The 13,482-nt window shown below is 39.9% G+C and overlaps 1 protein-coding gene across 1 annotated transcript; it reads right to left on the bottom strand.

Annotated features, from left to right (window-relative positions):
* Positions 1-2,096: 2,096 nt before the first annotated feature.
* LOC145439108 (BBSome complex member BBS5-like) lies at positions 2,097-13,309 on the bottom strand. The gene is made up of 7 exons (XM_080316589.1): positions 13,021-13,309; positions 12,622-12,671; positions 11,914-12,038; positions 8,433-8,517; positions 7,314-7,460; positions 6,380-6,580; positions 2,097-2,514 (listed from the first exon to the last, which is right to left on the bottom strand). The coding sequence occupies exons 1-7, from the start codon at positions 13,217-13,219 to the stop codon at positions 2,293-2,295; spliced, it is 1,029 nt and encodes a 342-aa protein (XP_080172715.1). The 5' UTR covers positions 13,220-13,309; the 3' UTR covers positions 2,097-2,292.
* Positions 13,310-13,482: the final 173 nt, after the last annotated feature.

Here is a 13,482-nt window from a genome sequence, read left to right on the forward strand (position 1 = left end):
GCGGGCCAATTTCCTACTTTTTGATGGCGCCGCGGGCCGCAGCACCAATAATAGGGGAATTCAATGTGTTTCCAAGTAGGCTTTATTTGACTGGACCTTGCAGACTGTCATTCCACACGCATCGGAAAAATGTGATTTACTATTGTGAATTCACGCCTTGCACGAAAAAATTACATTTTCAGATATTTGAATAAAATTGTTGCTGTAGGCCTACTTGGCATAGTTTGTCAAAAATAATTAGTTGTAGACAGTAGACACCATGCGAGAGTATAATGTATCAGGACATCGTGAAAGCTGTCGCGGTATAATTTTGCAGCTAGCGGACATTTGACGTGCCGCATAGGTAAAATTTTAGAATTTTACATAGATTGATCTGATATCAGAGCATTGGAGCAGTACAGCCTAATCCGGGTCTTTGGTATACTCCTGATAACTGGGCTATTGATCATGTCATTACCAAAGTCAAATTAACTCAGCGTTAGATTTACCTTCGACTATTTGAACAGATCAAAACAACTTGAATATAATGATTACTGTGCCATAGCAATGAAGCAAGAAATGTCCAATCGCCGAAGAATCAATTTGTGTTACAGCTTCGAAGCGGAGGTTACGACTGCTTTAACTCGCCATATTTAATTGGAGATGGATAGAGATACCCAAGATGACACAGGATGTAACCAACTATAAATCAAGAGGGCAACATAATGAAAATGGTTGCCATATCGACCTGCTTAGATATCTAAATAAAGCTACAAAACGCAAGCTAATACGCCCTTCTGATATATTTTACTATTTTCCATACCAGTTTGATAGTTTATTGTGTAGGTGGTTGTACCAAGTCACGACGTTTCGCGTCACAAAAGTCCTTCTCTGATTGTATCTATTGACGCGACTCAACTCGAATCATTTTTATGTTATCACCCATTGAGTCGGAGCTCGAGTAATTCCACGCGCCTAAGTCCAAATCACAAATTTCAGTACGAATCATCAACAGGTCATGTTTAACCATAGTGTCCTATATGGTGTCGACACAGCCAAATCTCACGCCTCAGTGAAATTGTATTACGTCACAATTTCCATTTGGCTACGGGCAATTTGACGGTCATTTTTGACCGGCTTGACGAGCATTAAATTTGGTAAAACGGGTATCAATCGAAAGCTGACTCTCTGCACTGATTACGAAGATATAAATTTTATTCCGCTCGTGTCCCTGGAACTCCCACAATCAGCCTCGAATTTTTCATTGTTATGGAGATTGGCATTGGGACGCAACAATGGTGTCTGGCTCTTTTTCTCTTGAGCTACTCTCTCGATTCGCCAGACAGCATTGTTACGTCCAGAGCTACTCTCTCGTTTCGCCAGACAGCATTGTTGTTACCAAATTTAATGCTCGGCAAGCCGGTCAAAAATGACCGCCAAATTGCCTGTAGCCAAATGGAAATTGTGACGTGATACAATTTCACTGAGGCGTGAGATTTGGCTGTGTCGACACCATATAGGGCACTATGGTTTAACCATCATAAACAAGTAATGTGACGTAATAGGTAATCTTCCACTGCGTCGTAACTTTTGAAAGTAATGAAATAATGAAGTTTGATGAGTAGTTTCTGACTTCAGGAATAGTTTTAGAGCGAATATTGAGTTCTCAAATTAAAAAAAAAATAGGTAGTTAAATATTGCCGAATATTTTCAAATCCAAAATATCGTCGCGAGCCGCATGCGACCCGCGTGTTTGAGACCTCTGACCTAGACAATGTCCAGGCCACGAAATGGCTGGCGCCGGATAGCCCTGTCCTTGCAACCTGCGTCCCGGTCTCGCCGGTACTAATGTAACCCTCAAAGAGAAAAATATTGCACCCCGCGACAAGATGCACATTTGGGATCGCATACGTCTCAACAACACAGTTTTTGTTGTTTCGGCTGGTACGTGTGAGCAATTCTGATATCGCTCATGTGGCGGTGCCTCGAAATAACAGCATGCTTCAGCTAAGTATTTAATAACAATGCACCCACCCTCGGGTATAGTCCGCGAGGAACATCGCCAGATGCTTGGGACAATATCATCGGTCGTCGCAATAAGTTGAAAACAACTCGCGTTTAACAAATACCACTGTATTACCACATATTTCACGCCACATTTAAAGATATATGAATTCGTGTAAAAATACTGTCAACCACAAAATACATCCAGGACTCAAATGTGTCTGTATTGAATATCGTATAAATCGTTCAGCAAATCAGCATTGCACAGTGAAAAAGCCCTAACATCCGGGTGAAACGACGAGCCTCGCGTTACAGCACCTTCCACAAGCTCTGCAGCGTGTAGCCTGCTTTCAACGGTTCGATCGCCAGCCCAAGCTCTTTGGAAAACACGGGGTTTTCGCAAGGCTGCCCGCGTCCCGTCTCGCCGTCGGCGTAGTAGGAGACGCAGGCGTCGGATTGGATTGTGCTGTCGATTTCCGAGTCCGAGACGGCCGGCGACATAACGGATGCGTATGTTTCCTGTTCCTCGACCTGAACACAAGAGACGGTTGAACAACGCTTGAGAACTGCGATGGATCGTGTTTGGTTGACAGTCACGTGACTGAAAGTGGTCGAAATAGTCACAACTAAAATTAGAACAAACGACCTAAATTTATACTCAAGTACAGGTAACTTGTTTACGAGAAAGTAAAAAAGCGAGTATTCTTGGCCTAGTTTTCCTGAACACACTGAAATCGGCGAAGCTGCAGAATTTGTCACCAGAGGAGCAAGTGAGCAAGTATGCAATACCTATTTAAGTACCTCAAAAAAGTAGAAGTAATAATACCACTGCACACAACCCCATGTGTGGTGAGACTCTCGGTGCAATCGTTCGTGGATATTACTATCACAGATGGTAGTAAGCAGGATTGCTACTCAACTAGCAGTAATTTCGTTAATTTCTACTGATTACAAGTGAAAGCATCGATTTCCTAGATGTGTCAAAACTACTAGAAAAAGGAAGGTGTTAAAAGAAGGCAAGGATTTAGTCCAGAATAGTAGTTTTAGTCGAGGGCATAGGCGCCGAGTTACGGGGTGGCGCAGCCACCCCATGACACATTTATGGGGTGGCAGCCACCCCATACAATAAGATTAAACGCCCACCGTCTGCGATTTCAAATCATCAGCGCTGTCAATTAGCGAGTCCGTGATAGCGCGTAAATGCCAACTAATTACTCGGGCAAGTTTTTGAAACTTTTGTCCATTTTTTTTCATGCAACTTTCTTCAACATTTTGCAACTTTTTCGATTTTTCATGAAAGTATTTTCGATTTTGGTGAAATACTCGGCCAAATTCGACTGAAACACCGTAAATTAGCACCGAAGTAACGCTTTTACGGGTATTTCCAGAGCCGAGCCGGAAAGTTGACCTTTTTATTAGTTAATCTGGGAAGTTGACCTTTAGTCAACCGAGCAAAATGTGGTCTTTTGCAACTTTCGTCAAAAATAAATGCAACTTTCCACGGATTTAACTGTAACAAAAACTTGCCCGACTAATTACCGTTAATCGATGCGCGCGCGAATAATTGAATACGCAGCTTCGTTGGCGACGACGAACTAGTGCTTAAAACGCCCCAATAAATCGTTTACGACGTCGATTTCGACACGAAACACCATCTTCTCTCTCGGCCAGACGAGCTAATTCACGTTCTCCTTCTCATAATTAAATTGTATTTGCGTCCATATTCGTTTACAAAATAATTCGTACAGTTAGTTCCGTGATAGCCCCTTTGATTGGAGCGCGAAATAGGTCACTGTGTTTGTTTGTTTGTGTATGCCTGCGACTATATATCCCTGGCGTGCGAGTTAAAGTCATTCCTGCGCGAAGGGCGCACATTCATTACTCTTTTACATCTATGCGGAAATGCAACCCAATGCAGCTCAAACGTCGTTATAATGAGCAAACAATTGCCGCGATGTCAGACTTGGAACTCCATTGTGCTGTACCCCAGTTGAGGAATTACTGATTAGATACGCGCTTTCTCGTTTGATAAGATCCATAGGTTACTAATTCTTGTCTGCTTTATACACTCGTATTCCCTCGGTGTCACTTGTCAGTGTTTGATTTGTTGCTATTACTGCGCAGTGTGCGCACTGTGCAGTACACAGCGTTGAATTACGTTGTCAAAAATTAATGCAACACGATATTCTCGATGGCGCAAATTCTGAATTTTTTCGATTAGTTTGAACCGGAATATTCTATGTTCCAATAAACTTCATTGCTGGATGGACTCTATTCAGCGCAACCATATCGCGGCTCGAATTTCAAATCTTTGGGATATGTATTTCTATTGATAAGGTGCGGCATGTGCCCATACTGCTCTTACTGCAATAACACGTGGATAATTAAAAGCGCACCATTTTACGATCAAATTCGACTGGCTGATCGGGGCCTACGCAGGCCGTAGGACCCGGGCTGATATTAACCAGCGCGTTGTCGGCATAAAAGCCCCATGTTCGTAGCCAGGGGTTTCCTCATTTATAACTAGAAATCCCATCCTTTTGAAATGCCAGTTCACTAAGTCGTATTATCGATGCTGCGTACTGAAAATTAGCGAGAATCATTTGTATGAGAAATGGGTAATCGATATCTCATGTGCAGTATCGTCGTTCGTCGGTGGTTTGACATAGCGCGTCCGCATGCAGATATCCCTGATGCAGGCCTACTACCATCCACAGAAACACTTTCGACAAACAGTAACAATCTCTGAGTGCAATATTGTTTGTGTTTATGTATCTTTTTGATTAAAATTCTGCCCGCGTCTGAACAAATTGTGCTCGTTGCCATTGCCGAATCTGGGTATTTAGGTATGACTAGCGCACCCTGTAATTGTGGGTTTGCGGCATATCTGCAATTTCGTAGTAAGCGCAACTTTGCCGGCCGATTGTCCAGCCTGATAAAATTGATCACTAGCACGTATTTCACAAAGCGTGCTGATGCTGATTTCAGCAAACTAACGATACTTATTAGATGTACAAATTCGACCTCATCGTTAGAAACGAAGATTTCATCGCGCGCTCTGGGAAACACCATCTCCCATCGCGATTTGACGAACAAATATTCGTCCACCTTCTACAAATTAAAGTGCATTATTTGCATCTATGAGGGCCGCAAGCCGCGTTAAAAATATTTAGTGTTAAATATTCTCGGAGCGCAAAGTTGAACAGTGTTTTATTGTGGGTGCCTGCTAGTTAAAATTTATTCCAGTGCCCATAATATTAATCCAATTATGCTTTGCGAACGTAAATCGGGAAATGCAGCAATGCAGTCAAAATCGATGTCTTAATCAGCAGAGAGAGAGAGAGAAAGAGAGAGAGTCTTTATTTTGATCCGACCAAAATACATGACAAACGGCAGTGATGGTGGTACAGAAAATATGCATGCACAGTATTCGGTATTAGATAGGAATGATCGATAAGATCGTGAAGGTCATCTAGTCTGATCACACCAGCATCAAACAGGTACACTTGACTCTGAACAGTCTGGCTGTAAAAAATGTTTAGTTAGTTAGTTAGTTAGTTAGTTTAGCAACCAATTGTCGCGATGCGAGCTACTCAATAATAAGTAAAAACCCTATTGTGTTGGCGGTACTGGTACTACTGGTTGGCCGCGCGCGTTTGTAATCATAATTCTTCTCGGTCTTTCGTGTTCCAGAATTGTCACGCCGTGTTACCGTGCACGGCAATCAGCGACCTCATTTCGCAATCATCTCAGCGGGAGATCGCGTTGCTTTGCAACCCGCGTAGAACAAGCAAACAAACAAGCATCAAAGTGTAAAATTATAAGAAGCATTACTTCACAGATAGTAAGTGGTGTTGGAAGTAGTCTAAAAATGAACAACGCTAGCAAAGGCTGCTTGGATACTATGAAAATGTAGAAGTACTTCGTTACTGACCACCTGCGACCACTATGCGATTACGAGTTGCCAAAATTGTGTTGGAACTTCGGCAAAGAAATATATGCGATTCCCGGCTACTGAATGACCAAAAACACCTATACCCGGCTATTTTGGTCCAGATTTATTAGTGATTGTAAATCTACTCCGGCTAGTGTTACGGATATTTTCATGACGCGAATACAATCTCCCCTTTTTCAACAAGGTTAATCCGGAGACTCTGCATTCGAGTAGCTTGCTGGATAATATTAATTACACGATAGCAAATTGTCAAGGTAAGGAGATCAAGAAGAATCACGATTTTATTTTAAACTGAAATGTTTACTACTGTGCGGCTAGTGTAGCCTATTCTGTTATTGGTCGACTCTTGACTGTTTATTTATTTTAAGACGATGACAGATAGTGAGTGTCAGAGATAATATAGTCTCGCATGCAGAATAACGGTATTTTGCATATACTCACGACTTCCTTGGTCCTTTCTATATTAACGCCGAGAATGGGATTGGAAAAGAAGATCTTATGCAGGCTCTGTATTTCTTTCGCCGACTCTTGCAGCTTTTCCAGCGGGTCGATTCTGAAGCCCAGCACGTAGTTGCCGCTTTGAATCGTCGTTTCGATGACCATCGCGTATCCAAATTTCGAATCTCTGATCTTCACAGAAATCTAAAAAGAGAAACATACACGCAAATTGAATTTGATTCAATGAGTGCACATGAACCCGCAGCATTATTCATGAGGAAAGCTGTGAATACATTAGTATCCAAATGACATATTAGAATGCTTACACCCTTGACGCCTTGAATATCCGGCGCGATATTATTTGATGGTTTTGCAGTTGAGTAAAACACAGGCCCAAGTGTCTAGCCGTTGTGAACTGGTTACGATATCTCAGGTCAATCACAAGCAGAGGTGGTGAAAGTAGTCAATGTTTCTACTCTGGTAGAAATAGAAGTAAAGTAGTAAATTTGTACTTAATTACAAGTACAAGTTACAATTTATAAGAAATCTAAGACTACTTCAGGTGGAATTAGAAAATGGAAGGTTCTAGGATAAGCAGTTTCAAAGAGTAGCCTATATCTGGCCGAAGTATAGCACACTTTTAGAAGTTAATTGGAGCTGGCTACATACGAAATTGGAAGTTGCCTAGCTCCATGACACAAGGGGCTTTTACACATGCACATTACACAACTACAACTTGAGTCAGTATCACAAGCAGGTAGATTCAAACTCAAGGAGGCAAATAAGTGATTTGCAAAATGCAGTCAGTGCCTTGAGGGTTGTCGAGCCACTTTGTGTCAAAATAATAGTTGACGGCTCACTTTGCAACGTCTGCGTTATGCGCTTTGCGATCAGTTTAAAAAGCGATGTCCAGTTGAAGATCAAATACAATACTCACCATTTGAATGTATGGGATGCTGACATTGAACGCCTCATTCATATTAGCCACCCAGACCACCCGGATATTGGTAATGAAAAACGTGCCGATATTTCCTTGCTCTCCCGATAAGTTCCAAGCACCGTTGATGGTATTGTAAACTTGTTCCTGAAGGCAATACAGTCTACGTTCACCATAGGTGGCTAGGCACGAAGTAGGCTACTTATAGTTTTTTGAATACGTAAATAGGAACTGGCTGCTTGCACTACTTATTCAAATCGATGGGATTTAAGACTACTTCTATTCCCCAGTTTTCTATTTTTTATACAGAACTACACTTAGAATACTTAGTTACTTACACTCAGAAACTGCAACTTCTACTTTTGCTTGAGTAGAAATTCACGTTACTTCTCATCTACCTGAGTACCAACCATGACTACTTTGGACAACTCTGATATTCACAATCACAATTCAAAATAATTGAGACTGTCCAGTGTCCACTATCTAGTTTGGGCAGCTATTTCAAAATGACTAGCTTGGCATTTGAAAGTGGGAATTAGAGTTCTAAGCCATAAAGTGCTAGGCAGAACATTTATGCAAGTAAACATCAGAATGAAAACTAACAGGGTATTACTAGATAAAATAATATCAATAGTCCTCTGGCCAAATGAGGCCCAAGCACTATCAAGCTTGATAACATGTTAGCATTCCCAGTATGCATGGCAAAATTTGTGACATTACAATATTTCGTCTCTCAAAACGAATATCATGTTGCTATTATATCGTCACTAAATTTGGTAATGTAGCTGGAGCACATCCGATACAACGTTGAGACACACCATCCGAAACGCTCCATAAATTTCTCAGATCATAGCGCTTTGGTGTTATGATCATTCGGAAATTCATTTCATTTCCGCAAGGAACGCAGTCACACACATAGACATTAGACAGGCAAGCATTCATATAAAAAAATGTTCCATAGCGACGTGACAACACTCGTCTGTCAATCCTAACACATGATGTGACACATCTAAGACAACGACTGTAAAAATAGATGCATGAAACTTGCAATCAGATGCCTATTAGCACAGAAAGAAAGATGCATATAGGTTAGGAGCCATGGCGACAAGACAATGATACCTGAGGTAAGAGTTGCAGTTGTTTATTTTCAATGAGCGCCCCGCGTAACTTCAGGTCCCTGTATAGTTTTGATGTCTCGTAAGCTCTAAAGATACAGAATAACAAATAGTAATTCACACATAAAAGCAACGCTGACTCCAACTGTTGCAAATTCAAGTATCAGTACGGTAGTGACAAAAATTACACAGCATTCAAGTGACAAAATAGCTGGGCAACAGAATCGAAGAATATGGACCACTAGGCTGGAGTGAAAAGAAGAAAAATTAGAATTTCAAAAAGTGCCTTTGATATTTGGTCCCAAATCTCAAATGAATCAGTTCTATCATATTTCAGGTTTTTGCACCCTCTAGTGGCCGTGCAATTTCACCAAATGAGCCGAAAATAGCTAATTTAGCCATATCTCAATAACCGCTTATGCTAGAAAGCTAGTTTTGGGCTTAAAAGATGCGGAAGCAACATGTTTCTATCTCACTTCCATAGAACTTTGTCTTGAAAATGTACAGAAAAAAAGTTACAAGCAAATTATTGATTTTTAGACCGCCGTTAAAATGTTGGTTGGTTTTACCAAGTTTGTAATGCCAATTTGCATGTTACAATTTGTTACATTGCTGCTTTAACAACAAAATCTTGTTCGGCGGGACCTATCAATTAATTTATATATGAACATAGCACAATGATGATGAGGAAGAGAGAATGATTGAACTTTCATCACATTACATCATCACAAACCTTTATGTCATAAACTTGATGGAACGGGTATCTTCCTGTTCAACTCTACAACAAACGATAGGCCTAGATTGTTCTAAAAGTGAATCAGTTACAGTAATTCAGCTATATAATTCATATATACCTCATAACTTTATGTTTTGTTGAAAATGAGGATTTTCATATCACTTGAGACATTGTTAAACTGTTTTATATATTATACATATTTGTGCAAGCTGCTGTACTCATCTTTGGAATATTCTAGAACTTTGATAGTCAACCTCCAGTCTTCCAGTAGGAGTGATGATAACTCATTTTGAAATTGTTCTGGTTTCTGGTGTATCTTGGAGTTGATCATATAATACTCTTGTATATTGGTTTCAAAACTGACTCCACCATGTGCAGTGTGCAGTGCCTTAGGCCGCTGGCTGTATGAACAGGTCACTGTAATACACTGTGCTATGTCTGGTCTGTGAATTGAACTGTTATTGTCTAGTAGAAGTACGGATTCAGAATTTCATCATGTTCGACTTACAGCAGATTGTGCTTTATCATATGTACAAGTAGTTGAAATAATGTTAACAAAAAAAAAGAGCCAAGATTGTTGTTGCTTGCAAGTTGCACAGTGAAGAAACTTTTCAAGCTGTTGATGGTTTTCCTTGTGGTAGAAAGTTAAAGACAGTTGTTTGATCACAACTAAAGTGATCAAAGTTGAGCATACCCTCAATCACTTGTCTTTTAGTTAGGAGTATTCCAGAAGGAAAACCATGGAAACTGGAAGACTGGAGGTTGACTATCAAGTTCTAGAATATTCCAAAGATGAGTACAGCAGCTTGCACAATATGTATAATATATAAACAGTTTAACAATGTCTCAAGTGATGTGAAAATCATCATTTTCAACAAAACATACAGTTATGAGGTATATATGAATTATATAGCTGAATTACTGTAACTGATTCACTTTTAGAACAATCTAGGCCTATCGTTTGTTGTAGAGTTGAACAGGAAGATACCCGTTCCACCAAGTTTATGACATAAAGGTTTGTGATGATGTAATATGATGAAAGTTCAATCATTCTCTCTTCCTCATCATAATTGTGCTACGTTCATATATAAATTAATTAATACGTCCCGCCGAACAAAATTTTGCTGTTAAAGCAGCAATGTAACAAATTGTAACATGCAAATTGGCATTGCAAACTTGGTAAATCCAACCAACATTTTTAATGGCGGTATAAAAATCAATAATTTGCTTGTAACTCTTTTTCTGTACATTTTCAAGACAAAGTTCTATGGAAGTAAGATAGAAACATGTTGCTTCCGCAGCTTTTAAGCCCAAAACTAGCTTTCTAGCATTTAAGCGGTTATTCAGATATGGCAAAATCAGCTATTTTGGGCTCGTTCGGTGAAATTGCGCGGCCACTAGAGGGTGCAAAATCCTGAAATTATGATAGAAGTAATTCATTTGAGATTTTGGACCAAATATCAAAGGCACTTTTTGAAATTCAAATTTTTCTTTTTTCCACTCCACCCTAATGGACCACAGGAAAAGCAATATATTTTGATTCTACAAGATTGTGAATATCGTGTCACGATTTTCTAAATCTGACTAGCTAGTAAGTCTAGGTTATTTTAAGCAATAATGCCGCATGATTCCAGAAATTTGTTTATTAACATGAATCACGATATCACTTTGCAATTTCACATCAAAGGAGAAGTACCATGAATGAATAGAAACATCTTAGAGGCGTACTGAAGTCAAACATTCCAACGGAGTGCTCGACCGGTTTACAGTTGGTTTAAAAGTTCTGAGAAAATTTGTTCAGAAAGCATGAGAAATTAGCTGAGAGAAATTTCTTTTTCAGCAAAGGTATATTCATGTAATAGGCCTTCAAGACCGACAAGATAGCGTAATGGTGAAGCGTCCTGCTTCTTGATCGGTAGGTTGTGGGTTCGATCCCCGGCCGGGTCAGACCAAAGACCTGATTACTGATTAGTAACACTGGTATCCATGACTTCCTTGCTTGGCGCTCATGCATCACTGGGATAGCATGGAGGGGTGGTGCAAGACTTGGAAAGCCGTCAAAGGCTGTATCTGCACCTTCCTTGTCCAGCGGCATATGCACATCATGCACTCATGGTATGCATATGTACCGATCGTGTCTATGTGTATCATGAGTTGGTGTATATGCCGCAAAAACATCAAGGACAAAAATAAACTACGTCTTTTCCTTTCCTTTCAATTGTTTGTCATATAGGGCTGAAGAGAAGCAAGGAAATCTATCACAAGTAGTGGTGGATCATTGGGGTGGGCTCGGATAGCAGACTAACATAATGGACTAACATAGTGACTAATCACAGCCTACCAATTTTATTTCCTTAGCTTCGATGACCATCATTCAAATAACAGACAAGCAACTACATATCCCATTCAAACGGCAATAGTGTTCAATGTTGCTACTAAGTGGGCGATGTAAATTCCTATGCAAACTATAATGTGATGAATTCGGTAACAGGCCCTAGTCACACTAATTTTTATGCATCATGAAACCGTTGAGTGGGAGCCTAGTTTTCAAATAAAGATGATTATCATCGATTCCTGTAGACCTGGGCCAATCGTTTCAGCAAGGCTCAGTTGCATTTGACAACCAAAGGTTTCCGAAAATCGGATGTCTATGATTGATATCAGCAGGAAAAAGCAGCTCACGTTATGTAACATATCAGTTCATATTACGGGAACTCAGTATTGATCGAGCGGATGGAGATAGGCATACCTGTAAACAGCTATCACTGTAGTCAGCATGAGAGGGGTGGTGGTGCTGTCGGCGGAGAAAACAAATTCATATCGGGTTGAGCTTTTCGCCGGTATAAAGAGAGCTTCTGACGTGCCTCGGAGTTTCTACAAATAATAACGCTTCAATTTCAAGAAGTGAGAAAGATTAAGCCTAATAACTGAGTCGGTTTCTAGTGAAACCAGGATCATTACACAATATACATTATTATAATTGATGCGAAAGACAGTAGGCTATCCTGTCTTGAGCCAGCATTTAAATTATTAGATTTGACTAAATTATTGGCGCGGACATTAGAGAGATATGTTAAAACAGAGATTGTTCTTGTCAATAACGCATGGGCCTATTTATGAACGATAAACATAGTCCTACATGGATACAACCAGATTTCTTTTCACATGGATCAGGCCGAGGCAATAGAAAACACAGTCATGTAGTGACCAGAAAGGTCATTTATTCTCACCAGCACCCCATTTTTAACACATATAAATTTTAAACAGTCAACACTAACACTCTAACATTTAGATGAGTCATGAAAACTATTCTCCAGTTAATGTATCAGAACACTTTTTGTACGGCCCAACTCATTTGACTGAAGTGTTCTCTAGATCTGTCTTGATTGTTAAGAGATTGTAAAAAAATCGGACAAAAATTTTGTTAGAGAAAAGCGGAGGAATTTATTACACTCACAGAAGACATCTTCCTGGATGTCACGCTCAGCATACAACTGTATCCGATAGCTGAAAAATATGGCGATTTTGGAACATGTGATACCATCCACTACATTGCCTATAAGATCTGGAAGTCTGTCAGTACTGTCGGAGGTCTATTCGTCTAGACTAGTACGAGATATGTGACTACAACCAGGCAAGGTATCACGGAGCACATTTCATATCAAGCATCACAATCACTGTAATTAAAAAACGATTAATAAGTATGTCTACTGCAGCCAAGGCCTAGAGATCATCACACAGCATTAACCAAAGGTAGGAAAATAAAGCAGAATAAAATATCTCAAAAATTCTTGGAAGTTATTGCTTCTAAGTATCATGACACCTAAAATTATTAAAATGAAAGTAGCCAACTTACATAGATTGACTCGTGGAAGGTTGATAGAATGCCATATTAAGCGAAGATTGGTGACAAGCAGTTTTCCTCTTTCTCCACTGTTGCCTTTCACATCCTCTACCATTTCGAAGACTTGAATGAAGTTTTCGCCCTTTCTCATTTTCATTTGGCTTAAACTCACGTCAAACCGAATGTCCCGATCTTCCCAAAGTACCAACATTATTATTTTATCTAGTATCAAGAAGTATTAGAAACAAATCTGGGAAACCATCCACAAGGACCCGTGTCAATTTAGCACAAAATATTGGGATTGTTCAAGATGAACAGCTATCAAACTGGAACAGAATTTTCACCGCCTCAGTGAAAATCTATCAATTCATCATTAAGTCATAATAATAGGCTACTTCAGGTGGTCTAGCAAGCTACGCCACAGCAATTGTGTTGATTACAAGATTAGAATACAAAAGTTGATAGAGTACTTGA

This window comes from Botryllus schlosseri, chromosome 5 (assembly GCF_051294905.1).
Source record: "Botryllus schlosseri isolate E-star chromosome 5, Bs_hap1, whole genome shotgun sequence".
Taxonomy (NCBI): domain Eukaryota; kingdom Metazoa; phylum Chordata; class Ascidiacea; order Stolidobranchia; family Styelidae; genus Botryllus; species Botryllus schlosseri.

What these genes read in the sequence shown, in the direction of transcription:
- LOC145439108 (XM_080316589.1), bottom strand. Translation starts at nt 13,219, where the DNA reads ATGTTGGTACTTTGGGAAGATCGGGACATTCGGTTTGACGTGAGTTTA. An exon ending in CATCCAGGAAGATGTCTTCT is followed by an intron (nt 12,039 to 12,621) that starts GTGAGTGTAATA and finishes TATTATTTGTAG; the next exon opens with AAACTCCGAGGCACGTCAGA. An exon ending in ACAGTGATAGCTGTTTACAG is followed by an intron (nt 8,518 to 11,913) that starts GTATGCCTATCT and finishes CTGTATCTTTAG; the next exon opens with AGCTTACGAGACATCAAAAC.